The sequence below is a fragment of the Sciurus carolinensis genome, chromosome 15 (assembly GCF_902686445.1).
Source record: "Sciurus carolinensis chromosome 15, mSciCar1.2, whole genome shotgun sequence".
Classification (NCBI taxonomy): domain Eukaryota; kingdom Metazoa; phylum Chordata; class Mammalia; order Rodentia; family Sciuridae; genus Sciurus; species Sciurus carolinensis.
In genome coordinates, this window is record NC_062227.1 from 64,863,713 (window position 1) to 64,890,512 (window position 26,800).

The following is a 26,800-nucleotide window of genomic DNA, read 5'->3' on the forward strand; positions in this document are numbered from 1 at the left end:
TTCCCCAAACTGTAGTAATAAAACTGATTTGTCTGTTGAAACACACTGTAAATGGAAAAGCAACTCCAAAAAGACACTTAACTAGTAAGAAATGGAATTTTTATGAACAGAAAAAGAAATGTGGTGTTTATTGACATGAAAAAGTTAACATTGCTGCTTTATTTTGTATGAGTATTTGACCAGCCACCTCTATAAACTAATCTTGGCATGAATCCTGGTCACTGCTGTGTGAGCTACTAAATGGCACACTTAGAGAACTAAATAGGATCAAGCTGGGCTTGCATGGAAAACAAAAAACAAAACAAAAACAAAAAGCAGGGTAGAAATGTGACTTTTTATCTGGCTAATTTGACCATTTGACCAGCAGACAGAAAGAACAATTGGCTTAGCCAAGCTACCTCAGATCTGGAGATCTGTAGACTGGCTGTTTTCATACAGGATCTTGAGAAAGCAGTGTATTGATTTTTGTTGTTTCACAGAGTTCAATACTTTGCATCAGGGAATATTTTGTTTTGTCTTCTACAAAAATGATACCCGATTCCCACATTAAGTCTGGGAGAAGAGGGAACATGGAGAATAGCCAAAATAATAGATAAGTGACTTTTTAAAGGTATTCATTTTCAAAACCCAAATTTTGGCCACAGTACAGCATCAGTCCATTTGGAACTCATTAATATGTAAAATACAAGTGGTGTATCAAGCACAGCATCCTTTGTACATTAATTATTCTTATGAATGTAATTCCATCTCTTTAAAATCAATATTAAAATCATCCTAAATAAGTATTAGGGGAGAATGAATGTTCCTCCTGGCAGTGTTTTCTTGGCCACTTTCATACTTTGTGGACTAAGAAAAGCAAAATAATACAAACATCTGATCAAAAACATCCCACCAGCATGGCAAAATCAACTTTGTCTCCTTTCTCCAGCATCTCTCAAAGTAAGTCCTGTAAGTCTATCAGACACACTGAAATCCTTACACTTATACTATGAATTCTGATTAAAATCAAAACCTACCATTTTCAAAGTATACCCCCCACAAAAGACGTGGTTTTCCCCCTTTAAAGCCTACTCTCAAAATCATTGCTTGAGAAACATTCTGAATAGTGAACATTGCCTAGTAAAACACATGCAGTAGACAAAATATCAGATTTCTTTTTCCAGCTGTCCAGAATCCCATTAGTGCCTCTCACTTCTATCAGTCTTTTGCTATAATTAGGATGGCTTAGGGTTTATCTGGGCCTTTTTCAAAACCAGATTTCCTTCCTAGCAGCAGCAGCTGTCATTCACAAGTACCCTGATGGTAGTGGGAGACTTATTTTGATTTACATTATGGTACAGCAATTGTGACTGTAACGTAAATGAAAGCGCAAGAGCGCGCGCGCACACACGCACACTAATCGCTGTTTACCTTGTAGTTTTTAAAAAGAAGGGTCTTACCTGAGGATGATCACTCTGGTCTGGAAACTGGCTTATTGTAAATAGGTTATTCACGGGCATCCCTTCTCCTTTGAAGTTTGTAGCCTCTTCCTTGGGGACAGAGTCTGCTGGAGATGGAAGGGTTTCTGTGTCTTGCTCTGCCTCCTGTGAAATTGCACATTCTCCCGTGTGGAAGTGGGAATTCCCGCCAGGAGCTGTTGCTTTGGCACAGGGAATTTCTCCGTCATGGCTCCAGCCTGGTGGGCGCCGAGCGGGTTCCTTTGGAGGGGGAGCAAGGGTGCCTCCTGCTGCACTTTCTTTGGGGGTCAGTTTCTTGGCTTTACCCCTGGCCCCTGGTCGCCGCACCCTGGCAGGTTTCTGGATGCCCTTCCTGCTGCCTAAGTCCCTCTCCTCTCCTCTTTCTTCAGTTGCAATCTCCAAACTCTGTTTCATCCCTGACTTTTCCAACCCCCCAGATGAGGGCTTCACCTCTGTCTCTGTCACCGCTTCATCCATGGTTAGCAGATTGTCACTGGCAAATTCCTCTCCTGCTTGGTGTCTGTCTCTGGTTTCTCCTTGAATTCCTGGATAATCATTTTCAGCAGCCTCAAACGCTGTAGGGAGTGGACATCTCCCCTGTTCACTCACTAGAGCTGTGCCATCCTGGTGAGGTCCCAAAGTAAGAGTCATCCCTGTGAGCAGGGATGAGGGACTGTGCCTGGAGGCTCCGCTGCTCTTGACCCCCACTTCTTGGAGTTGTGAGTGATAACCACAGAAGCCAGTGGTGGCATCCATAGGCCCCATGTCACCCGACACCCGAGGCCCACAACCCATTTCACGCCCACCCAGGCTGCACTCACTGAATTCCGTCTCTTCGTCATCGCTTTCTAATAAAAAAACATGCTCAGTCCCCTGCAGGCTCCTTTGCCAAACTGCATTAGTGTAATCCGTCATAACATCGGAACATTCCAGATACTCCAGGTCATCATCTGAAAACTCCTCCATGCAGGTTAGGGTTATCTCTGGGCAAAGTTCATAGTCACTGTCAGAGTCTTCGCTGGAAACCTGGGGACTGGGTTGCTTGTTGACAGGGGCACTGTCACCTGAGTAAATGTACGCAGTTGCCTCTGAGAGCGGAAGACTGAAACTAATGTATTTCTGTGCTTTGGGATTTTGAGGAGTGGAGGGTAAGAGTTCATCATTAGGGCCATCACTACTTAGACCTCCACGCACTGGCCGTGAGACTGTGGAACTCTCTGTTCTGTGGCAAGATGCATCTTGTTTTTCAGTATTATTTGAATTAAGGAAAATTTCTCCTGTGCTATTTGGATCATCAGCCTCTGCAGTTTGCCTTGTTCCTTTAACATCCGGAGCATTTCCAGAGCTGGATGCACTAATGATGTCATTATTGGCCAATAACTGGGGTGAATGTAAGTGGTTGATTTTGAGGGAGGAGGAATCAGGTGGTGTGGGAGCCCCTGCAGGGAGGCTTCCTTCTTCCTTGCAAGGGTGTTCGGTCTCAGCAGTTCCATCTGTGCTTTCCTCTTCATTCCTCTCTTGTTTGTCACGTTTCCACTCTGCGTCCCTGTCACCTCCCAGGTCAGGAGGGAGTCGTGGGTTCTCTGATGGACCCTCGACCTCAATGGTAGCAGAGCAGCAGATCATCCCCAGACAGTTTTTAGCTGAGATTTGATAAACAGCAGCATCGCTTTTGGTACAGCTAGGATCAAGAGAACATACAGGTAAGTTGGGAGGTGTACGTCACATTTTACACATCACGGTGCATGAGAAAATAGCTGTCATTTTACTGCATGCTCAGAGGGATCTGTGGTATCCCTGGAAAAAGGGATTATTGGGGTCAACTTCCCCTGGTTCTGAAATTCTGGGAAGTTCAGCATTTCCCCTTACAGCTTTCCACAATCGCACCCCGAATTGAAAATGCCAATAATTGCTAGGATAAATGGAGGAAATGTTTTATTTAGTTTCTTCTCCCCTTTTAAGTCAGTTTATGTTGTAGGAATTTGAAAGAGCAATATTTTTTTCTAGAGTGAGACATTGTACACAGATAACTAAAGTATTCTACCTCCTGTGTCGGAACAAAGTCAACAGTGGCTCCTTTTAAAACAGTGGCTCCTTTTAAAACCAAGAAGGCATGCTTCTTGCCAGGAGGCTGTAAACAGGATTGTATATGAAGGGCAAGGCCATTTCCTCCTTATTTTAATGTGACCAAAAGATCTAAATCACAGCCATGGTACCCACTGGCTGGAAACCCATATCCAAATGTCATCCTAACTAACATAAATCAAGTCAAGTGCTCAACTTTGACCCAACAGGGAAGAAAAGAATCCTGAAGTGGACTGAGCCTGCTCTCCCTGTTCCAGGAGGGACAGTGCTCCCTCCTGTGGCTCCTCTCTATTGATGAGTGTCACAGTGAGTGGGATCCTGGTGTGCATCACAGCCTCATTTCCTGCTAGAATCCTTTCCCAGGCTCTGCAGGCCCAATAAATCTTGTTATGTCTGTGCAAGTTGCATTCTTGTGTCTCTGGCATTTGACATCATTGTGACATTGCCGATTTCCCTCTATGCGTCACCTAGCTCGGAAGTCAACAAGCATTTTCAGAAGGCAGGAGATATAGGTCCCACTTGAACTTAGAGCAATGCTTAATCTTCATCGGTGGTTCCCTGTGTAAAAGAGTCTCAGATGTCTAACTCAGGAGGGTTAATGTCAGACACAGAAACTGTAACTCTGTCCACCACGTCCTTTCTCTTCCTCACTGGAGGGAGCCCTTGGCCTTCTCAGACCCATATGTGCACATAAGCCTTAATTCCTTGGGTGCCTGCTCATATGGGCCTCATTTTGAGAAATCAGAGATTAGTTTCAATGTCAATAATGTCTTGTTTAGTTGGTAACCTGGCTCCCTAGATACCACTATGGGTCAGGCTTGGCCATGTCCCAGAGTTGGTATCTGACTGTGCCCTGGCTCAGGCATTCTGAAACTTAAGACAAATTTCTGGAGAAAAAAGTTACTGCTCCTGTCCGTTTTGCAAACTTATTCAGGTTGGAATAGGAAAATCAGGGTGAAGGACCTTCAAAAAGCCAAAATCTCACACCAAATTCATTCTCCAAAAATGTGGAAATGCCAGGACCAGACAACTCCTGGTTCTTCCAGACTCATGCAGAAGAAACAACAGAGAACTCTGCAGGAAAATTCTTAGATCTGACTCCCTGGATGGGAACTGAGAACATGATTCTGAAGATCTGGAACCATCCTCGGCCGTGCCCAGAGCTATCCTCATCCTCATCCTCCTTGACTGGACTTCAGTCTCCTGGTAAAAGTCAAATGTTTAGCTGAAGAAAAGCAACTTTTGCTGCAGTTTCACATTACAAACACCATTCCCTTCAGAAACTTTGTCAGTTACTTCTTGGAGTTTTAGCTCTCAATTAAGAGCTTATAGGGAGCATAAAATAACACCATGGACACAGGAAAATCCCAAACATTCAGATTTCCTGACCCATTTAGACCATGCGCTCTCTGCCACAGAAACCACCTACCCCTGAGCCCCCACGACTTGGGTGGAAAGAAAAGGAAAGAAGAAAATAAAGACTGAGAAGCTCAAAGGGCCAATTAAGAAAGAAGAAGAGAGATGACTCCCAAGACTTAAGGAGAGAAAACAAAAAGAATTTGAGAAAATAATTAGGTTAAGTATATTCAACTTAATGACTAATAAACAGGAGGGTATCATGGTTTAGTTATCAATGATTTTATGACCCATGTGTTTTAGTTGAGCTAGGATTTATAATCCATCCTAAGTACACTAAGTAAAGAGGAAAAGTAACTGGATTAAGCATAATTAACTTCTCACTGGTAAATGAAAGCCTTTGAGTTATACTTTGTAGTTGACATGTCCTTGATAATAATCTCTAATTATCCTATAAAAGGGGAGGAGAAAGTCAGGCAAGGAACCCAGCATCTGCTGAGTGCCTTCTATGTTAAACAGCTTGTTTTAGTCAGCTTTTTTGTCACCATGGTTAAAAGACCTGTCGAGAACACCGTAGATGAGGAAAGGTTTATTTTGTCTCATGGTTTCAAAGGTCTCAGTGCATATGATGGCCAACTCCATAGCTCTAGGCCTGAGTTGAAGCAGCACCTCATGGCCAAAGAGCATGGGGCCTGGGGTCAGGGAGCAGCTCAGGACTTGGCAACAGGAAGCAGAGAGAGAAAGAGCTCTGCTCACCAGGGACAAAACATAAATCCCAAAGGCACATCTGCAGTGACCTACCTCCTCCAACCACACCCCACCCACCAACAGTCACCAACAAGTTAATCCATATCAGTGGATTAATCCACTGATTAAGTTAGGACTTTCCATTTAATCATTCCACCTCTGAACCTTCTTGCATTGTCTCATGCATGAGCTTTTGGCGGACACCTCATACCCAAACCATAACAGTGTCTAGCTACAGCCTGTGGGCAAAACAAAGTCTCAAAGGAGTGAAGCAATTTCCCCAAAATGACAAAGCTAGAAAGTGGTAAAGTTGGGATAAGAACACCTGGCTTGATGTCTGCTGTTAGGAAACCATGTTCAGAGAAGGAAATGGTGGGATATAGACATCACCGTACGAAGGAAGAGTCTGTCTCAAGTCTTCACCTTGATCAACTGACCCACATGCTTAGGGGATGTGCTGGTGCCCAGCCCTGTTAAGAGCTGAGGAAAAGCCAAGGAGATGTGTGGGAAATTATCAGAGGACGTTGTGGGTCACTTTTGTGCTAAACTGTACAGACCTCACTGGAAGGAGAAGGGAGCTCGCAGAAGGGACTTCAGAGGGAGAGGCTAAGACTATCAGGGAGGTGGGGGTGGGGGTGGGGGAGTGTAGAATCCTTGCAAGATGCTGGCAGAGAGACCTGTGTGCCCCACAGTGATTTCACAGGAATGCAAAACCATCCTGGAGGAAATTCCCTGAACAATCGAGTTCCCTCTTTGCCTATCTTTTCTTTCGGCTAAAGAAACAGTAGCATTTCTCCACTGTGTTCGGAAAGCTTTCCTCGAATTCTCTAGGTGCTTTCTAAATTAATCATTTCCTAGTAAAGCAAAAGAGGTTCACGTTACTGTAAGTGGATGGGGCTTCTTCTGAGTTGAACCCCCAGAATCAGTCTAAACTAGAAGTTCTGAAAGCATTTTAGTATCATGTCTCTTTTGTACCCTTCAAAATAACTGAGGACTCTAAAGAATCTTTGTTTATATGGTTTTTATCTATCAATATTTTATCAATCAAATATTATAATTAAAACAAAAAATTAATTGTTTCTTTATTAATTCAATTAAAATGAAAATAAGTACATTACACACAAGCATAAAAAATAATCTTATGAAAAACATTTTTCCAAAACAAAGTTAAATTTTATTAAAGGAGCATTGTTTAAAATTATATATATATATATATATATTTAATTGAAGTTGACTATATCTTCTTTTCTTTATCTTTTCATGCATTCAGTGTGATGAAATACATTGTTTGGGTTGAAGAATATGAAGAAAATCTGGTCTCACATAGATATACTTAATGAGAATGTTACCAAAAGCTCTGTCCTTGTCCTCATGCCAATCCACTAATAAAGACAAGATTTTGAGAAAAAGGAAAAAGAAATTTATTGCTTTGCTGGACTCCTGTCCCAGGCTGTGATTCTCTCATGGAGGGAACAGAGGGTTTTTGAAGAGGTGATTCAAAGGCTACATTCCAGGTGTTCCCTGTCCAGAGGTGAAATTCACTTGTTAATTTGGGAGAGAGTCATTTCTTAGATCTTCTGGCACCATCCCATTAGTCTGCAGTGTGACTTACTTTGTTCCTGTGGTGCATGTGTGCTCAGGGACAGAAAACGCTGCCTGGAATAAGGAAGAAAGGTAATCCTGTTTCCTCTGCGATTAGGGAGAGGGTAGGAGAGGAGAGAAAGAAACACGTCCATTTTAAAAATAAGTCACAGCGGCAGAGCAGCAAGGGTCCTCTATCTTCAAAGCATGAAGTGGACCGTTGTTACAAGAATGTCTAAAGGAAAGGCAATAGAGAAAGAGGCAGAAAGAATATTTGAAGAAACTACAAATCGCTAGTTTAGAGAAAGGGACTGAGTAATACTTTTGTTTTTTGTTCTTGTTTTTTTTTTTGTTTGTTTGTTTGTTTGTTTTTGAAGTGTCAGGCTCACTTTGTTCATTTGGGGATCATCTGCCAAATATTCAGAGTGGAATAATCACTATCCGTCCTTTGTTCTTTCAAGGAAAGACTTGTTATCCATGAAAAAAGTGGCTAGTTCAGCTTGCAACTTAAGCAGAAACACGGGTGCTCTGCCTCACCAGCTGAGCCAGCAGAGGTACCTCTGCATGTTACCCATTTGATCGCATGAGCATTAAAAGGGCTGTTGCTGCGTTTTCAAGATTTAATAGCCATTTTTACTCATGCATCAAGGACATTATTAAGTAAAAACTTTTTGCCATTTTTAACCATAGCCCTCCAATGGTGAAGGAACCTATGATAGCTAGTGCCCTCTGAGACTTTCCCTCCATTGCTTTTCTATCATCAGTGCACGTGCCAATATAGCAAAAAAGGCAAATAATGTAAATACTGCTTGAGTGTTTCATGATTCATAGTTTTGACCTCGTGGATGCTCACAAAGATTTTTAGGAACCACCAGAGGTCAATGGGACACACTTTGAGAACCACTGAATAAGCTTTCCCAAGGGAAGCTGTAATGCAGAGTGCTCTTATGGCATAACACCTGATGTTAGAACCTGGAAGAGGGACCATCCCTTGGAAGATTGGCTATTTCATTTGGTATGACCATTGATAGGCCCTCGTGGGCAGAGGACTTAATCTCTGGTTTTCCTTATTTGCAAATGAAAAAGGAGACATATGTCTGGGCTCCACCTCTAGAAGATTCTGATTCAGAGCTTAATGCAAGGGCCTTTGTGATTCACTGGGGCAGAGGAGGCTACTTCCATTGATTCTGGAAGAGTTAATCCTGGAAGTTCCTCAGGACCCAACCAATTAAGCCTTGGGAACAAGAGATAAAAATGTATGCACTAAGAGTGACAAGAATCCGCAAGTCTAGTAACCTTGTCAAGTGAAAATATGAAAACAAGGGGCTGGGAAATAGATGTAATGAGTGCAAAAGGAAAACACAGAGCAGCAATTTATTTTCTCTGATTATCAGCACAATGTGCTCGTCAAAACTGATAGCTTTTAATCTCTGCATTTAGTGGTCATTGTCACCATACCCTAAGGGTGCTGTGTTTTCCTGCATTATTTACACATCCCATTGGCCATTAAGGTGGATGACCCACTGGCACAAATAAAAATAAAATCAGGACAGGCTTTCCCATTTGAACTGGGGATTATCCTGGCCACAGCTACTGCTACCCTAAGGCCATCCATCTTCCCACTCCCGAATAATACTACCTCCAATACTAAAATTGCTGAAATTCAAACGGCCACTTGACCAGGTGCCCTGAAGATGGGTTGATGGGAATAGCTGAAACTAGGGGCAAGAGGTAAGATTTGGAATTCCCTCTGGACTTTAGGTTTTATACAGCCACCAGTGTTCCATTTTATTATGCATCCCACTTTCCTGTGAAAGAAAACAAGATCTGAGAGGGACACATCTGCAGGGGCTTCACTCCTGTAGCCAGGACTCTGGTGGTGGGCAGGTGACTGAAGCTTCCCACCTGGCTGTCAAATGTATGAGCCTTGCACACCCATGCCACACGGGAGGGGAAAGTGGTCTTAGTTGAGAAATACACAATGACATCTGTGTCTTCTCCTTGGTCATAGCACCACATTAAGGTCATAATATTCTCTTAGGCAATGTTACTATATTTTATTACCTGCCTAACTTAGATGTTGTCAGTGATCTTTTGTTTGTTTGTTTGTTTGTTTTGGTCAGGGGTCTTAATTGAATTATTCAGAATAACTGTGAAATAGGAAAGACTTTGATGGGGTTTTTAGCACTATTTATCCATTTTGCTTTGTTTTGGTTTGTCCTGGACATCCTCCATGCTATACCAAAGAATCCTCCATGCTCTACCACTGAGTTACACCAGCCCAAGACTTTGGTTTTTTTCCCAAGCCCCAAAGTTCTGTTTGTCATAGACATAGAGGAATTATAATACTAGAAACACACAGAATTTCTTGATCATATTTTCTACAAGTAGTTAGATATCTTTCAAAATGAATGAGGAGATGCCTCATACATTTACCAATTTATCCAGTAATTTATCCAACAGGTGGGTTGAACCCACCTACAAGGGACCTCTGACTGTGGCTGAACCTGTTTTTCTCACCCACTTTGGTCCTTCACTATTCTGCTCTCTACCACTAGGGCTGATCCCTTGAGGCTGCCACTCCTGGCCTCCCATGACCTCCAGCTTCTTATTGTGTTTGAAGAAGGAGAGACAGGAAATGAGAGGGTAGAAAGAAGGGAGAAGTCGGCTTCAGGTAGCATTCCCACATGTGACTGCACCTCTGTGGTGGCTCCAAGTCCCACAGAACAGCCCACCAGGGATCTAGCTTCTGGCTCATGGTCTGTGATCCAGAACAGTTGTCTTTTCCTTCCTTGGTCTCTATATCCCAGAAAGTGGTGGTTTTCTGCTGACAGCCTCCTCAGGTTGACCTCACTGTTCTTTGCTTGACTACTATACAACCAGGCACTAAACACTTGAAAGTGTGGTGAGTTATTTGTTTGTTTGGTCTTCCTGGTTAGATGCTAACAGATACAGATACAGATGTTGAACCTGAGGCCGGAGATGTGGCTTGTCTTAAGTTTTCCAGCTTTAAAAATGGTCGAAAATATCTACCATGTATAAGACATTGTATTAAGCACTGTATAGAAGATAAAGATGCTTAGTTCCTAGATTCTTCCCTCAGGAGCTTCCCATCTAATAAGGGAAATGAAAATACAAATAGTTACAATATAGGACAGTGTGTGTGAGTGCCATTGAAAATCATGCCAATTAAAGGGACTCAGGGCAGAGGGCAAGAGAGTGAGGGATGGTTTCCTGAGGAACTTGACAGCTGAAGCAGGCCTAGGAAACATGGCATGATTGTGGCAGGAAAGATGACTTGTGCCCAGTGTTGGGGAGGAAGCTGGTCATTTTAGACAGAAGGAGCAGCCTACAGGTTTGAGGACACAGAAAATCTGCAGACCCTCACAAGAAGCAACCAGTTATTATTTGGAATATGAGGGGGAAATAGGCAGACAGGTAGAGCTACTTACTGTTTAAACAGGATACTTGAAACAGTGAAAAGGGATGCTCTTAATACACCAAAACAACAGGCAGAGGCTGGGGCCAGCAAACTGAGGGTGATCCAGCTGAATCAGGAGAAGTGACCGAGCCAGGACGGGGAAGGGTTTCCTAACCTATATTGAGGGGTTTGGACCTCAGGCTCCAGTTCACTGGGAAGCAGATCAAATAACTATTCAGGGAAGAATGAAAGGTGATTCTGCAAGGTCCTCGCTGTGTTCTACGCCGCAGAGCCAAGTGAGGAGGGAACAGTCTTGCTCTCCATGTCTGACATGGCCTCTGGCCCTGCTTGAGCAGGAACACGGCACTCTCCCGTATGTCCAGCTCTATGTGCCCGGCACATCCCCTGGGACTGAAATTGGTATAAGACTTGGTCTTTCCCTGGGCAAGCTGTCAACATTTCTGAGAGGGAAGGTTTTCAGGTGCTTAACAGGGAGCTCTGCACGATTTACAAACCCTAGTGTCGTTGAACTCCAAAAGGCTTAGTTGAGGCAGCAATCACTTGTGGTGGTTAGAAGGGGAGAGGTCAGGGTGGCCTGGATCTCCAGGGAACAGAGCCAGCACATGGAACTTGAACCCAGTGGGTAGGGATTAAACTTTGGCCGATGGGAAAGAAGGGAGGGCATTCCGGGCAGAGCTGGAATGAGCAGGTCAGGTGTGGGAGTCAGCAAAGCAACGAGCTAGTGCGGCAGTGACAGAAGGAAGAGCTGGAGGGGGAGAGGGCCCTGAGGACGGGAGTCGTGCGTTGGAAGAAGCTTCTGAGCCAAAGGCATGGAGACAGGCTGAGCGAGAAAACGGCAAGACAGATTTCCGTTTCCTCTGCCCAAGTGCAATTCTGAGCAGATCACAAAGTCAGTAAGGCATCGTGGTTAAGAGACAGACTTAGCAGCAAGCAAACCTGGGATTGCATGCCAGCCCATACATTGTGTGACCCTGGACAAGCTACTTAACTGCTCTGGACCACAGCTGTATCTACGCAGTGGGGACGACATAAGGATTAATAGAGTTAATTCCTATAAAGATCTTAAAGCAGTAAGACTTGCACACAGTAAGCATGAAATCAGAAGTTCTCAACCCTGGCCGGATGTTAGAAACTTTTGGAGTGCTTTTTAAAAATACCAATGCCAGAGGAGTTTCAGGGCCGTGAAACTAATCTGCCCATTATTGTCATGGTAGACACGTCATGACACACTGTTCAAACCCACAGAATGGACAACATTTTAAGAGTGAACCCTGTTGCAAACTGTGGACTTTGAGTGATGGAGTATCAGTGTAAGGTCCATAAAGTTTAGCAAAGGTATTGCTCTGGAGCTGGATGCAGTTTATGAGGGAGGCTGAGCCTGCCTGAGGAAAGGCAATAAATAGGTCCTCTCTGGAGCTACTGCCCAGCATCTCGGGTGAAACTGCCATCTGTATTTTTTAAGTTTCCCAATGATTCTCAGAGCTAAGAAGCACTGAGTTAAATGAATGTTAGATCTTGTGTCATAAAGACAGAGCTCAAGAAATCAGAACTTTTCCTGGGACTGCGTGGGGAATGGATCCTTGGTTTTCCTTGAGCACAAAAACCCTTCGTTTTTGACAACTTTCTGAGCCTGTGGGAGCATTGCAGACCCACCACAGATACTTTGAACAGGAAATGAACAAAGTGAATTTAGAAAGGACAAAAGTCCTGGGGCATAACTACCACCACCAGTCTTAGTTAACAGAGAACTGACCCCTCTTATTGAAAGAGAACTTAAAGCAACTAGAAATAACCCACTTTCAACACCTAACAGATCACCAGCCTACCTAGCATAATGTCCCAGAAACCTCCAAGGCATGTGACAATATTTTAAAACCCTAAATTAAATTGTAAATCAGTTCTATTTAAGGACCAGGAAGAGAATGCACCATTAGACCACAGCAGGTGGTCACAGGGCCCCATTTCACAAGTGTCACTTGCTGGAAGGCCCAGTGTGCTTTAGAACAGCCAGATGGCATAGAATTCTGAAGAACTATTACTGCTAGTTCATCAAAAGTTCCAGCACATTCCAAACCAACCTCTGTCTGATCTAACCCAAACCTGCTCTGGTCTCAGAAACCCTACTATTCCATTCTACCAACTGCTCAGGCAAAACAACAACCCTGAATTCACCTTTTATTCCCCTCCTGCAACCAGTCCAACAGCAACTCCTATCAGATATCGCCAGAACCTGGCTGCTTCTTGCCACCTTTTCCAGGACCCTCCTGGCAGGAGCCACTATCTGAATTCCTGGGATGGCTACTTAGCTGTCCCCTAACTCTTCTGTAAATATTCATGGCGTGACAACCAGATTCAGCCTTTTAAAACTAAATCATAAAATATCAATTCTTTGTTTAGAAACCCTCCAGCATAGCCCATCTCATTCAAAGTAACCTCCAAGTCACGCATGATCAGAACACATCGACCCTCCAATTCCCCCTTGTCATGATAAACTCAGTCCCAGTGGCCTGGCGGGTTCCCACCTCTGGCTTCTACCTTTGTTTTTCCCTCTGACATCATTCTCCCTGCAGGTAAGGACTTCTTCACCCTCCCACCCTGCCCTTCCCCTTCTGCTCATAAGAGTCGTTCAGAGAGGCCTCCTTCTGGGCTGGGGAGGTAGCTCAGTTGGTAGAGTGCTTGCCTTAGATAACACTAAGGCCCTGGGTTCAATCCCCAACACTACCAAAAAAAGTTTTTTTAAAAGACCTCTTTCCCTCCCTCACCCTGCTTTATTCTTTGTCACCTGACACATTACATAGCTGCTGGTTTGTTAAAAGTCTGACTTCTCGTATTATCTCTATCTGAGCAGGTGAGGGACTCTCAAGTTCACTGCTGTATGCACAGGGTCTAGAATGGTCTCTGGCATATAACAGGCCTTCAACTAATCCACACTTTAAAAGGAAGTCCTTATGATCAGTGCTTTTGAGTCACAGACCAGCATGTTCGTTAGCAGATTTCATTTGGAGGATGGCACTGGTGGGCCGTAAGCCATCTAATGGAATTCTTGGGTTCCAAGTCTAACTTTGTTCCTAATCAGCCATGTTACTTTGGGTGGGTCCCATTATTCGTCTGACCTTGTGTGACCTATAAGGTCCAAAGAGTGGACTAGACCAAATGAATTTGATCAACTAAACAGGATTTCTAAAGGGAGGGAATCTAAGTATGGTATTTTCTTGAGCTCTCCAGGTGTCACATGTGGCCAGGAGTGGGATAACCCTTAGAGCAGAGTTTCTCATTCATTCATCATTCATGTCTGCCCTCAGGGATCTCAGTAAAGTACAATGTTCAGTTGGCTAGTTCTGGAGTTGGAGATGGGTTTCTGACTTTCCAACAAGCTCCCAGCAGATGCTGATGCTGATGGTCCAAACTCAAGCTGCAAGGTCTTAGAGTCACTTCTAGCTCTGGGATGCCAACAGTCCTACAAAGGGCAAAAGTCTCTTTATTAAATTGTCAGAAAAATACTGACTGTCACTTGACTCGCTGCTCAATTTGGGCTGAGTTCCCTAATCATTGCCTGTTAAGATGCTCCCTGACCCATGCAACGCTGTGACTCTCAAAAGTTGGTTTTGCCAAAGGCCAAATGTTTTCTCTGATAAATGGATGCTGATACATAATGGGCAGGTGTGGAGGGCAAGGGAAGAATGGAGGAATTTTGGATTAGGCAAAGAGGAGTGAGGGCAGGGCTGGGGTATGAGGGTGGGAAAGATGGTGGAATGAGATGGACGTTATTACCCTATGGACATGTATGATTGCACGAATGGTGTGACTCTGCATCATGTACAACCAGAGAAATGAAAAATTGTGCTCCATTCGTGCACAATGAGTTGAAGTGCATTCTGATGTCATGGATAACTAATTAGAACAAATAATTTTTTAAAATTTTGTTTTGCTTTAAAAAAAATAAAAAGTGAATTTCTGGGCACAGGCAGGGGAATGAGCCAAAACAGAGCAAAACATTTTTTCTCTCTCAAAAGCTGGCTCACCAAGCATACACAAGGCCCAGAGACCTGAAGTCTACAGGAAACTCACTGCCATTTAATTGCTTTTCTTTGCCTGCTATTCTGTTGTCAGGGCCTCAATGCCAACCATCTTATCTTCTTAACCAACCATCTCATTATGCTCTGCCTCCCCACAAGGCAAGTGTGGGTGAAATGGCAACTGGCAGACAAAGGGGAAAGATGCCTGGTGCCTGGGGGATGCAGCCCCACATTGGGGAAGACTGGTTAGGGTGGCTAGGAAGTCACTCTAACTGGAAGAAGAACCTCCGCATGCTGGAATAGCAGCCCAGAGATTGCTGGGTGACAAAGACAGAAAAGGGCAGCACAGAATGACCAGAAGCTCTATGTCCTACAGTTCAAATGATAACAAGAGCAGGTGCTGCAGGAGGCCTTTTAAAATCATTGTCTTCACAATGCCTTTGAACTGGTAGGCCCACTAGGAAGCCACAGTAAGTCAAAACATGTGCCCAGGTGTAGGTGGTTGTACATGGAATACCTCCTTCCCCTGGCTCTGAGGAGCAAAGAAAAATCACCAGATGTACTGTGTAACTCATTCCAGAAATCTCTACCAAATGTAGAGTAGGAGACAGGTGCTGTGCTAGGTGCTAGAGCTACAGCAAAGGGTAGACAGGACAAGTCAAACATCTTTTCAGTTTTCAGAAGCATCTGACTGTGACTTGGATTATAAAACAGAACCAAGAACTTCCCTAAGGGGAGGATGACTCTCAACTTTCAGAATGGGTCACTGAAGTAACATTTCAAGAGTCATGCAGCATATGTACCATCTCTAGGGATTAGTGTACCTTCCTCTGGTTGTCTCAAGGCCTTGGGAGGGGCTCTTGGATCAATCTGTTATCTGTCCCCAGACTGTCTCCAAAGGGTCAACACCATCGTGGGAATAGTCACCAAATTTCTGACTCCAGGAAAAGGTGAGCAAGTGCCCCATGGTCTGGCCAATGACCATTCTCCTCTGAGACACTTACCTACTAAAGTCACAGTTGGAATGTGATGATGGACAGCAGATTCTCGGAACAGACCTATTACCCCAGGGATGAAATGGGAGTTTCTTGTCAGACTCTCAGAATCATTCAAGCAAGTCTCTGGGCCTGGCGTGAGCAATGGCCATGATGCACGCCTGCTTCGTTCATTCAGGAAGAATGCCGTGGGAGCCCCCTCAGCCCTATGCCAGGAACACAGAGGTCTCCCAGGTGCTGGAAAGTTCTACTAGTCATCCTTAAGACTTGTTACACCTACTTAAGCTCACAGAACACGAAGTTCACAAAATGCCTTCCAGACTTGGATGAAAGACATTGCTCTCTTAGCCAAGACATGGCGAGATTTAGTCATCTTTATTTCTACCCAATGATTCCTTGATCAAGAATGTTAATTACATTTTATCTCTAAGAAGAAAATAGCTGAGAGGAAAAATTCTGCCAATCTAAGCTAACTCTCTTATCTCCAAACTGTCCTGTCCTATTTTAATCCATTCCAAAATCATAGTTCTGTGTAGGGAACATGTTTAAAGCACATGAAATAATATTCATTTATTAAGTATTCTTAAGTATTTTTGCCTGAGTTGATTTAATCTCCACAACAATCCAATAAAGCAGACACTATTTTACACATGAGGAACTTAGGCACAGAGAGGGTAAGTAACTTGCAAGGGAAGATGCATCTTGCAGATCTAGGACTTAAATTCACACAATTTGGCTTCAAATTCTTCGCTCAATGGGGGGAAATAATATCCTGTCCTTTGTAAGGGACATTGATGGTGACAATTCTACCGTTAGCAGGATGTTTCTTCTGAGACCTTTCTTTCCCAGAGTAGGGACATCTTTAACTAAATCACTGATCCTCATCCATCCAGTCTCAGTCAGCTAACCATTCATGCTGTTCCAATGTCTGGCAAAGGGTTTACATTTCCTTGAGTGACCATGGATAGAAGGAGGCAAATAGTTTTCTGAGGGGTTAGAAAAAGCCTTTCACACAGACGACAAGCACTTACAACCAACTCAAACCAGATCACCTTCAGGAATGTAACACCACGTCCTGAGGCTTCTGGGGTCTGTCTGCTCACTCAGATGTGAAGAATAACTGAGCAGGACAAGAGTGTTACCACATCACAGATTTCACTTTCTAAAAACCACCCAAACATGGTCGTAAATATCACTGCGTATAACAAAACCAGCTTAAACCCTTGTGTCTGGGTGACAGTGCTCCACTCTTTTTACATTTGTTTTCTCCATTGCACTGTGAGATCATAGGAGACTTTGTATTCCCTTATATGGCACTGTGACTAGAACATATTAAGTGCTCTTAATGCTCATTTAATCAACAAATGGATTAAAATGAAGAAAATTATTCTAAGGCAAGGGTTAGCCACAGAGAGCAGGGGTCTTGTGTGTTTTGTTTTATTTAAGCAGGATAAAGACATTTACAGATAGGTGATTTAAGAGACTGACTAGGTGTTCCAGTGATAGAAAAGGTACTAGATTATACCTTGCTGCAATGTGACTCTGCCATTCCACTCTTCAAGAGCTGAAGTCTATTTTCCTACCTCTTTAATCTGGATTGGCCTTGTGGTTTACTTCAGCCAAAAGACTGTAGGAGGATTGGTGTTGGGGTGGGCTCAGGCCCTGCAGGAACACTGCCCAAGACTGCCATGTAAGGAAGCCAGTTCCCTGTTCCTGGAGGAGGAGAACCCATGGGGAGAACTGCAGTAGCCTAGCGAACAACAGCATCGACTTCCAGACTTGACATTAAAGCCATTTTGGACCTTCCAGTTCAACCAATCTTCAAATCAACACAATGACATGAATGAGCATAGTGAGCCAAGCAAAACCAGCAGAGAACCACCCAGTCAATCCATAGTCAGGAGAAATAATCCATTGATCACTTAAGGCCCGCAGTTTTGTGGTTTTTTGTTAGTTCTTCAACTTTGGTATTGGCATTTTAGATTGGATAATTCTTTACTGTGGGAGCTGCTCTGTGCATTGTCCAAAATTTGGCAGCATCCTTAGCCTCAACCTACTCAATGCCAGTAGCACCCCTACCCTCTCCAGCTGTGACTACCAAAAATGTTTCCAGATATTGCCAAGTATTCCCTGGGGACAAAAACATAAATGACCCAGGAAATCTTTTTTATTTCTCCTTTGAAAACTTTAATAATCAATGCCTGCTGTGGTTTGTATAGGGTTCCCCAAAAGTCTGTGTGTGAAAGGTTTGGTACCCAGCCCATGGCCACTATTGGGACATGATGGAACCTTTGAGAAGTGGAGCTCTATGAGAGGTCTCTGTCTTGAAGGCATTCCCTCGAAGGGAACCATGGCAGCCAGCCCCTCCCTCACTCCCTCTTGTTTTCTGGCCAGGGGATGAATACATTGCTCCACCGCGCACTCCCACTGTGATGGATCATCTACAGGTCCAGAAGCAAAGGTGCCAACCAATCATGGACCCAACCTTCAAAACTGTGAGCCAAAATAAACACTCTCTCTAAGTTCATTATCTCAGATACTCTGTTATAATGAGCTAAAGTTGACAAACTCAATACTCAATTTTGGAACAGAGTTGGAAAATATTTGCCCCTTGATCTGCAGACCTCCAGATGGTCTGGATGAGCTCATCTGGAGTGTTTGGAGCCAGCTCTACACTGCCAGATGATGCCACCAACCTTTATGTCAAGGTCGGCAAAGGGCAGCACTTTTTCTTACTCAACTGCTCAGACATGTGTATTCATTTCCAGGGCCGCCATAACAAACTACCAGAAATTGGGTGGCCTATAACAACAGAGCTTTATTTTATTCACAGATCTGGAGGCTAAAAGTTCAAAGTCAAAGTGTCATCAATGCCACGCTCCCTCTGAAAGTTCTAAGGAAGGATCTTCCCTTGCCCCTTCCTAGCTCCTGGTGGTTGCTCACAATCCTTCGCATTTCTTGGCTTGCAGCTCCACCACCGCAATCTCTGCCTATCTCCCCTCACTTTCCCTTTGTGTGTATCTCTGTGTCTCTATTTTCTCTTTCTCCAAGGACACAAGTCAATTGGATTGGAGGTCCAGTATGAATTCAGTTTAACTAATGACACCTGCAAAGATCCTACTTCCAAATAAGTTGCATTCTGTGGTTCCAGGTGAATTTGGACTTGGAGAAATACTATTCAACCCCGTATACTCCAAGAGCAGATTGACTTGTAGGGACTGTCATTCTCCTGGCCATCGTCCCCACCCAGTACTCAGCAGGGCCTGCACCAGCCCAGGCAATACCACGTTTACAGCATGCCAAAGGGGCTGCTTTGTCCCACTGGCCCAGGTACTGGCTGAACTTTGGTGCTCTCACCCCACTTGTAATCTGTGCTCTCTTTCAGCACAACGAATGTGACTGTGACCTTCAAAAGGGGCCTCCTTGCTATAGAAAAGAGCCTCTCTTTCTAGGTGTGGGTTCCTGGACAGATTTTTATCTGTTGTTTTGCTACCTGTCTTTAAATTGTGTTCATAAGAGACCACAATTTCCCATTTGTACACATAGCAGTGCCACCTGCTTTCACGATGGGGTTGAAAACATCTATTTGCATTTTTCTCCCAAATCCCACATCTTTTAAAAAAAAAAAAAAAAAAGCAAATCTCCTTTTCGAGCTACAGTACAGATCCTAATGTTATGATCGAAGTTCCTCTCCCTTTAAGTGTTGTCTTGGCTATTTCTCCTTCCTGCCAAGCACCCTTGACCTATGGCCACATAAAAGTTACAACAACCACACTAAGGTATCTCTTCCAGAAAGATGGGAGGAGGAGAAAGCAGGAATGAGAGGGAAGGGGCCCCACCAGGTCAGGAAAGAAGAAAATGCCCCCCTGAGTTCGATCCCCAGTACCACAAAAAAAAAAAAAAAAAAAAAAAAAAAAAAAGAAAGAAAATGCCAAAGGTTGATAAATACAGCCACAGAACTCTTGACCTCAAAGTAGAACTGTAAATTAGATTTGTTAATCCAAAAAAAAGCTCTTGAAAAACAAAGAAACAGGAGCTTTCAAATATCTAAGAGCTTAGATTTAATGACCCAAAGTCCAAGCTCAAGTAGATTTTTAAAATGTGATTTTCTTTGGATTATGAGCTAATCTAGTGGTTTATGGTATATTGATACTGTTAGGAAAATTTGAGAGTAATATTACAAATAACAACTAATTTCTTGTCTTGGAAAGGCATGTGCACAAAATTCTGTTCATTGTTCTAACTAGCATTTAATATACTGGTATAAGTCAATTGACTTTTCAGATGAATGTTAAAGATGCAAAACAATTTTCATCTTGGTCAATTCACTGGAACCACCTGGAGTTCAGGTTTAGTCAGTTGATGTTTGATGATGTTTGGTGAAACCCAAACATTAATGGAATTAAAAACTCCCCAGGACACCAATGGGCAACTCTAGTTCACAACTACTGGTGAAAAAAGTCAGAACTTTCAAAGGTTACTAGTACCTAGAAAATGGACTACTAAGCAGTACATTGTGACTGATCTGTGGTCACATGGCCCTATCATCATTTCTTGTATTAAGACCAAATACTTCTCCCAGTAGTTTGGCTCCATTCCAAAATGTCTCATCTAGGACTTGAAAAAGTAGATTCTATTGCATTAAATCTTTGATTTAAAAAAAAAAAAAAAAAAAAAAAAAAACTGCTTCCCTCCTGGACCTGAATTGTGAATCCTTTCCCCTTCCACGGTGCAGTCTCCCTTCCTCAGTTTCTCCTTCCTGTGTTTTTCTCTCTCACTCTAGCCTGGCCACCTGTCTTTGGGACTTCATCATGGCCTTCTCCATCCCTTAATACCCTAACCCTGCATAAACAACAAAAACATAATACCAAGTCTCAATTCTTAAAAGAACACACATCAGGTGTCTCTCCTGGCTAAAATGTGAGTACTACATTTTGCTTTAGTGTGAAAATAAAATTAATCAACCAAGAAATATGTAGTAAGTACTTAGAGTGGAAAAAAGGAAGGAAAGGAAACAAACACAGAAGTTTAACATGTATATTCTCAAATTTGGCCCTCCAGGTGTTTTGTTTTTTTTTTAATAAAGTTTGACTTGAAAATAGCTATGCTATTTTTTAAACACATATTATCTATGGCTGCTCTTGCACTAAGTGGTAGAGTTGAATAACTGTGGCCTATTTTTGCATCTGGCATGCAAAGTCTAAAACATTTATTGTCTGGCCCTTTATGAAAATAGTTTGCCAACACTGATCCATATAAACTAACAACAAATGCACACATATATTCATATATATTCTCATCTATTCTTTTAACAAATGTTTATGTTCAAGGCATTGTATCAGGCTCTAGGAGATTCATCTGTGTAAGTGGGAAGGACTCCTGACCCCTCTGAGGCCCACAGGCTACCCACCTATCCACCTATCCTGATGCGTACAATAAATAGCACCCACAGGGAGGCTTGTACAATAAGATCAAAGGAGAAGAGAATGAGTCTGGAAAGATCCATGAGTAACTGGAACTTCCTGTGAACCTTAGAGGTGGATTGTAAGATGAATGGGGTGAAGATGAGGAGGGGCAGGCACTGGCAAGATTGGGATGAAGAGGCAGGAGGGTTCAAGCCGTGCTTAAAGCTCAAGAGCCAACTTGGTGTAATGGCACAGAGAGGGAAAGGATGGCCTCTGGGTGCACCACCTATCTTCCATGCTGGAAGTTTTGTGAGGATGTGGACAGTGTTTGTGTTACTCACCTCCACCTCCAGCATTAAGCAAATCACTTGGCATATGGTGCCTAATGAAATGTTATCTAAAGAGTTATAGAGCAGATGAATAAATGGAGCCTTGCTTGTCTAGATAGTTCCGTTGCATCCACCATGCAACCATGGTATATGATCTCTGACCTTGCTTTAAACAAAAGGATGCATGGGGGGTAAGAAAGGTGGTGTTTATTGAACGAATACTACATTTAAAAAACTTTTATAAGCCTCGAATCACTTAATTCTTTCTGTCACCCTTAAATGTTAAATAACAGGCCAAGATCATGCAGCAAGAAAATGGCAGAATTCAAACCTATCTTATTTTCTTATCCTCAGACCCAAGGCCATGAGCACAAGCTTATCCTGCCTGACATTTTCAGCCCATGCTCTGAAGTATCCTCCAGCTCCTTGGAGCCCCATAAGGGCACTGTAATCAGTTCAGTAACTTTGGAGACCAAGAACACAGACTTCCTACCCAATTCTAACCAAAGCAATTCTCATTTTCTCTACATATTGAGCTTCCTCATTTCAAATAAATAGCTCCTGAGGGAACAAAAAAGACTTAGGAACCACTACACTGGACCACCACTAGTTCCTAAAATAAAACCAGAAAAGCTGTTTCTTGTCTTAATTTCATCATCAATTTGCTGGGGAACAGGTCAGTCCCTTCTCCTTTCTTCTTAAACATGGTAGGCTGGATGACAGTGCTGAGGTCCTATCTTGCTTTCTTAACTTTCCCCAAAGATAAGATTAAGTGAAAAGCTCATCTTGTGAATGAAAATGGCTAGGTCACTGAATAAAATTCTAGATTAAGCTTAACTCTATCAATGGCAGCAAACTAGAGAAGTGTAATTGGTGACCACACTCAGCAAAGATGTGATTGGTTGAATCTGCAGATACGGAACCTGCAGATATAGAGGGATGACTATAGTTATCAACAAATGCCTCTGCTGATGTCTGCCAGTAGCATCCAAAATTAGGATGTCAGAAGCAAACATGAGCCAATCTTTTGGCCTTACCTCATAGTATCCAGCCCATGACAGAATAGAGAATGTTAGTAAATAGTCCAAAGGGCCAAAGCCACTTACCAAGAGAGATGTAACACATGGATATACTGATGCTCGAAGAACTCATAACTGGAAACAATGTCACACTCATCTATGGTTTGGCCATTCTTATACCATGTGACCTCTGGTTTGGGCTGACCTGACAACAAAATTAAGAATATTCTTATTATTTTAAGTATGTTTAGAGAAAGGTCATAAAGTTATGAACAAGAACGAGCAGCAATCAGTAGGGATGAGTATAAAGGATTATTTCAGTTGGGGAACTGAAAAGCTTTCTCCCATTGACATAGATGTATGATTCAGTAAAAACTATTGGTCATGTTACATGCCTAAGATGATGATGCTATACTGCAGGGCAGGGATACAAAATGGAAACTGCCAACCCTAATCTCTAGGAACTGTTAGGAGAAAAAAATCCAGTAGGCAAATATATGGATGGTATCTTTTTTAAGTCATATGGGGGCAAAGGTTTACCCAGAAGTGATCTTGGGAATGTACATTATATTACTCAGTGCTTACTACTGACTGAAATTATATGTTAATTTATAGGTTTTTATCCAATAAGATGCAAGTAATTTCTAACAGAAAAGATAAGCCCATAGATCATTTTCTGCCCTAGAGGACATTAAACAAGTTACACCTAATCCAGGAACTTTGCCCTAATGTTATTAAATTGCCTATACATACTTAGCTTCTCAGACCTTAATACTTTTTGGTTTGCTCATTAATTAATGAGTTGAATAAAACCTCTGAAATGTTAATTTCATAGAAATCCCTTTACCATTTTGAAAATTATATTTCAACGGTGCTCAAAGTCAAGTGTGTTTTATGGTACAAAAGAAAAAAAAAAAGCAGATTAGAACACAAGAACCATTTTCTTCATGAGGAGGAGTTCAGATTTCCCACGTTGGCACTAAGCATCTGACTGATGTCATCCCAGGAATGGACGCATGCTTTCTCCCTCGGAAGGGGTTCATCCTTCTCTGTGATCATTAACCAGATATGATACTAGTGGGTGAAAAAGCTGGGAAAACCCCCAAGAATTTCACCCAGCCCTTGGGATTTTTTTCCCTCCTGTTACAGGTCAGGAGAGTTTCTAGTGTGTCCCAGAGGACTTTCTCACTAGCCTCCAGGTCCCTGAGAAGTTATCAAAATGTGCCATATCTACAGGAAAGAAAAGTCCAGCATTTGGAAATAACACACTATGCTGAATCCATCCTGGAAATGTTCTTGTGTTTTGCCTTATTTATGGTATGACTTTTGGCAAGAAATCCAAGAGATCACTAAAGTAAGAACTCCCTGTCCTTCTAAGGTCATAAAAAGGGGAAAGCTAAAAGAGGTGGGGAAGGTAACAGCGAGACCTGTACTATGGCCAGGATCTGAGAATGCTCAGCGTACCTCTTCCTCCTTCTGTCTGTGCTGATGCCATGAATATACTTTTTAGCAACTGTGGGCTTTTCTTCCTTGGCTTTTCCTTCAAGTCAGTGCCTGAGTAGCTGTCCTGAGGCTAGGAGCATGGAAAACCACATGCAGGACATATCCTTCTCCAGCTGCTGTTTGCCTGAGCCTCTTAGAGGCAAATGACTCAACCACTCAAAACGAGATTCCCTGAAAAACCATCAATGAGGTTTCTGATCATAATTTGTTTTTGCCTGTTCTTAGCAGCCTGTGTCTCCCAGTCAGTTTTATTAGGTTCTTTTTTAGGAAGTGTTTCATGGCTCTTATTATATGTGTGCATGACTTTTTTTTTTTTTTTTTTTTTTTTTTTTTTTCCCGGTGCTGGGAATTGAACCCAGGAACTTGTGCTTTTGAGGCAAACACTCTACCAACTGAGCTATACCCCCAGCCCCATGACTTTTTTGAAGGAAGTATGTAAAATAAGCATGAGGTGGGCCAGGGTAAGGCATTCCAACCTCTTGGACCCCAGTTGTTCATTTGGATTGATCAGGGCTGCTTGATTTCCCCCAGTTTCTTCATGGCTGACTGGTTTTTTCCTTGGTGCAGTATAGATCTGAACCATAAGCCAGAAATGAGACTTGCATAGGGAAGTGGTGTCTTGTACCTTGTGGGTGGTTCTCTTTTCTCTCCCTCCTCTTGCTGGAAACATCGCCTGAAAATCCACCCTCTGTTTGGTGTTTTTCCCTTTTGAGGTGTGGGGATGGGACCAGAATCTTGTGCGTGCTGGGCAAGTACTCTGTCATTGAATTACACCCCCAGTTCTTCCTCCCCTTGTTTTTTGAAACTCCCTGTAAGTCACATATTGATAGTCACCTCCTGAATGTTTCAGAATTATTTGGCTAAGGTGTGCAGGAACTCGCAGCCAAGTTTAGGGTCTAACACATGGGGCTCTCCCTAGAGACTCAAAGTCAACTTGTATCGCTCTGTCTGTCTCAATGACGACCAGTGAGCGGGGAGAAAGCGAGGGTTGGGCTTGCTGAGACCAAGTGTGTAGTCTGGCCCTCCAGCCTCCAGACCACATGAGGCCATTTCCAAAGCTGGCTCTTCTCTCTGGGCTTAGGAAAAAGGATCAAGGGGACAAGAGGTTTCTGTCTGCCCACAGGAAACACCGCTGGTGCCTTCATGTTTTCAAGGGTAGAAGACGATATTAATGATTGGTCCTTTTGCCACTGGGGGCACCAATACCTGATCAACTCTGAGTGATTTATTTTCTAGTCCAGGGGCAATTCCCTCCTTGGCTTTTCCTCTGCTGGACACGCTGTGTCTTGGGTTTTAACCTTTTCACTATTAGCATGCCTGAGGAAAACGAGCATTGGGGACAAATTTAACCAATTTGGGGAGATAGGTTAAAAAGTTACCGGAGAGTTGGATAGATATTCTGAAGTTATACATGCCATTCCTGTGTACCACAGGAAGTGAAGAGGGAATTATCTGAAAAAGTAGCCAGTGTGAGAGCTACTTAACCAAGAAACACAACATGAAGTCAGAAGATCACTAACCAATATCCAGGAAGTCACTTGAAAAACCTCATGAGGATTTAGTTGCTCAGGATAAGCTTCCCATCAATTTTCCCAAATGATGTTTTCATAATGCCATTGTGGGCCTAAAACCCTGATTTGCAGGAAGAAGTTAGAGGGTGAGTGACTGGTCTAGGGATGATTACCAGATATCATGCAGCGAAGCACAAGGTCTGCCTTCTCAGGAACCTTCTGGGATAGGAGCGTAGATAAAAAACACAGTGCGCGCCTCTGGGGCCCTCCTGCGTCTGTCATCCTTTCATGCCACGTGAATCTGAAAAACAGACATGCCCAACATCACCATATCTCTGGGATCTCCACAGCTTCCCCAGAAACTCCAGAAAGTACTCAGGCAGGCTTTGTCAGCCTGGGCGCCACCTGCACACTGCTGTAGGGCCATCCTGCACAGCATCCGCAGTCTCTCTCCACTAGACACCAGTAGCACTCCCTAGCTCTCCATATGTGAGACTGGGATGGGCAGAGGCAACCCTGGTTGACAGCCACTGGTCCTATAGTCCTAGGCCAATCCCAGGGCTGCCAGAGCAGCCTCTCTTGAAAGTCTTTTTCTACTGGATTCCCAAAAAGTGTATATGCATATTTGTCTCCCAAAAGAAGAGTAGAATAAATTCAGATCAATCTCCAGATGGGAGATATTTTGAAATTGGGAAGCCACTGCTCCTTCTGAGCACAAGACAGGTTCCCTAGGGGAGGACATGTACTGGGCTTGCATTTTTGAGCCAACATGCGTTCACTGATAAAAAGGAACCTTAAGTACTTAGCTAGTCAACCTCTCTTAAACTACCTAAAAGTGGTTATTAATGACTCCTACAAATTTTTGAAAACGTGAGGCTCAGAGAAGTTCATCAACCTGCTGAATATCTCACAGCCCCACCAGCTGCCATCCCGAGGCTGCCTACAGGGCTGTGCAGGCTGACACCTTTAGTGACCAAGGGGCAGATGGAACTGTGCAAGGCACAACTTGTCAGATAAGAGGCTGACCTGAGAAGGCAGGTTGGTCTGAATCCAGAGAACCCCTTCTTCCCATGCAACCACAGACACACATCAGCACCACTCAACCAAAGCTATCTCGTGCGGAGCCTCAAGTCTGGAAATCATATTTAGCTCCATCCAAACAGTAGGATCCCACTTCCTCTCAGCTTGGTGAGCAGTCCTCACACATTGCGGTGAAATGTGGTGAAGAAGAACAAGGAAGAGACAGTTAGAAACTGCAAACAGTGAGCCCAGAGGTATTGGAGACACTAAGGCAGAAGTCCAAGCCGAGCCTGTGGGGGAAGCCTATCTAATGGGCCACAGTTGTAATGCAGAA

At 43.3% G+C, this 26,800-nt stretch overlaps 1 protein-coding gene across 2 annotated transcripts in view; it reads right to left on the reverse strand.

Annotated features, from left to right (window-relative positions):
* Positions 1 to 26,800, reverse strand: part of Alpk2 (alpha kinase 2) — a 120,001-nt gene that overhangs the window by 80,656 nt on the left and 12,545 nt on the right. Inside the window, exons 2-4 of one of the 2 annotated variants that reach the window (XM_047526676.1) lie at positions 25,620 to 25,747; positions 22,520 to 22,637; positions 1,440 to 3,138 (exon numbers count right to left, since the gene is read on the reverse strand). In XM_047526676.1, the coding sequence (XP_047382632.1) occupies positions 1,440 to 3,138; positions 22,520 to 22,637; positions 25,620 to 25,728 (1,926 nt within the window). In that variant the 5' untranslated portion in view covers positions 25,729 to 25,747. The remainder of the gene's footprint in view (positions 1 to 1,439; positions 3,139 to 22,519; positions 22,638 to 25,619; positions 25,748 to 26,800) is intronic. The other variant, XM_047526677.1, reaches the window with a different exon arrangement.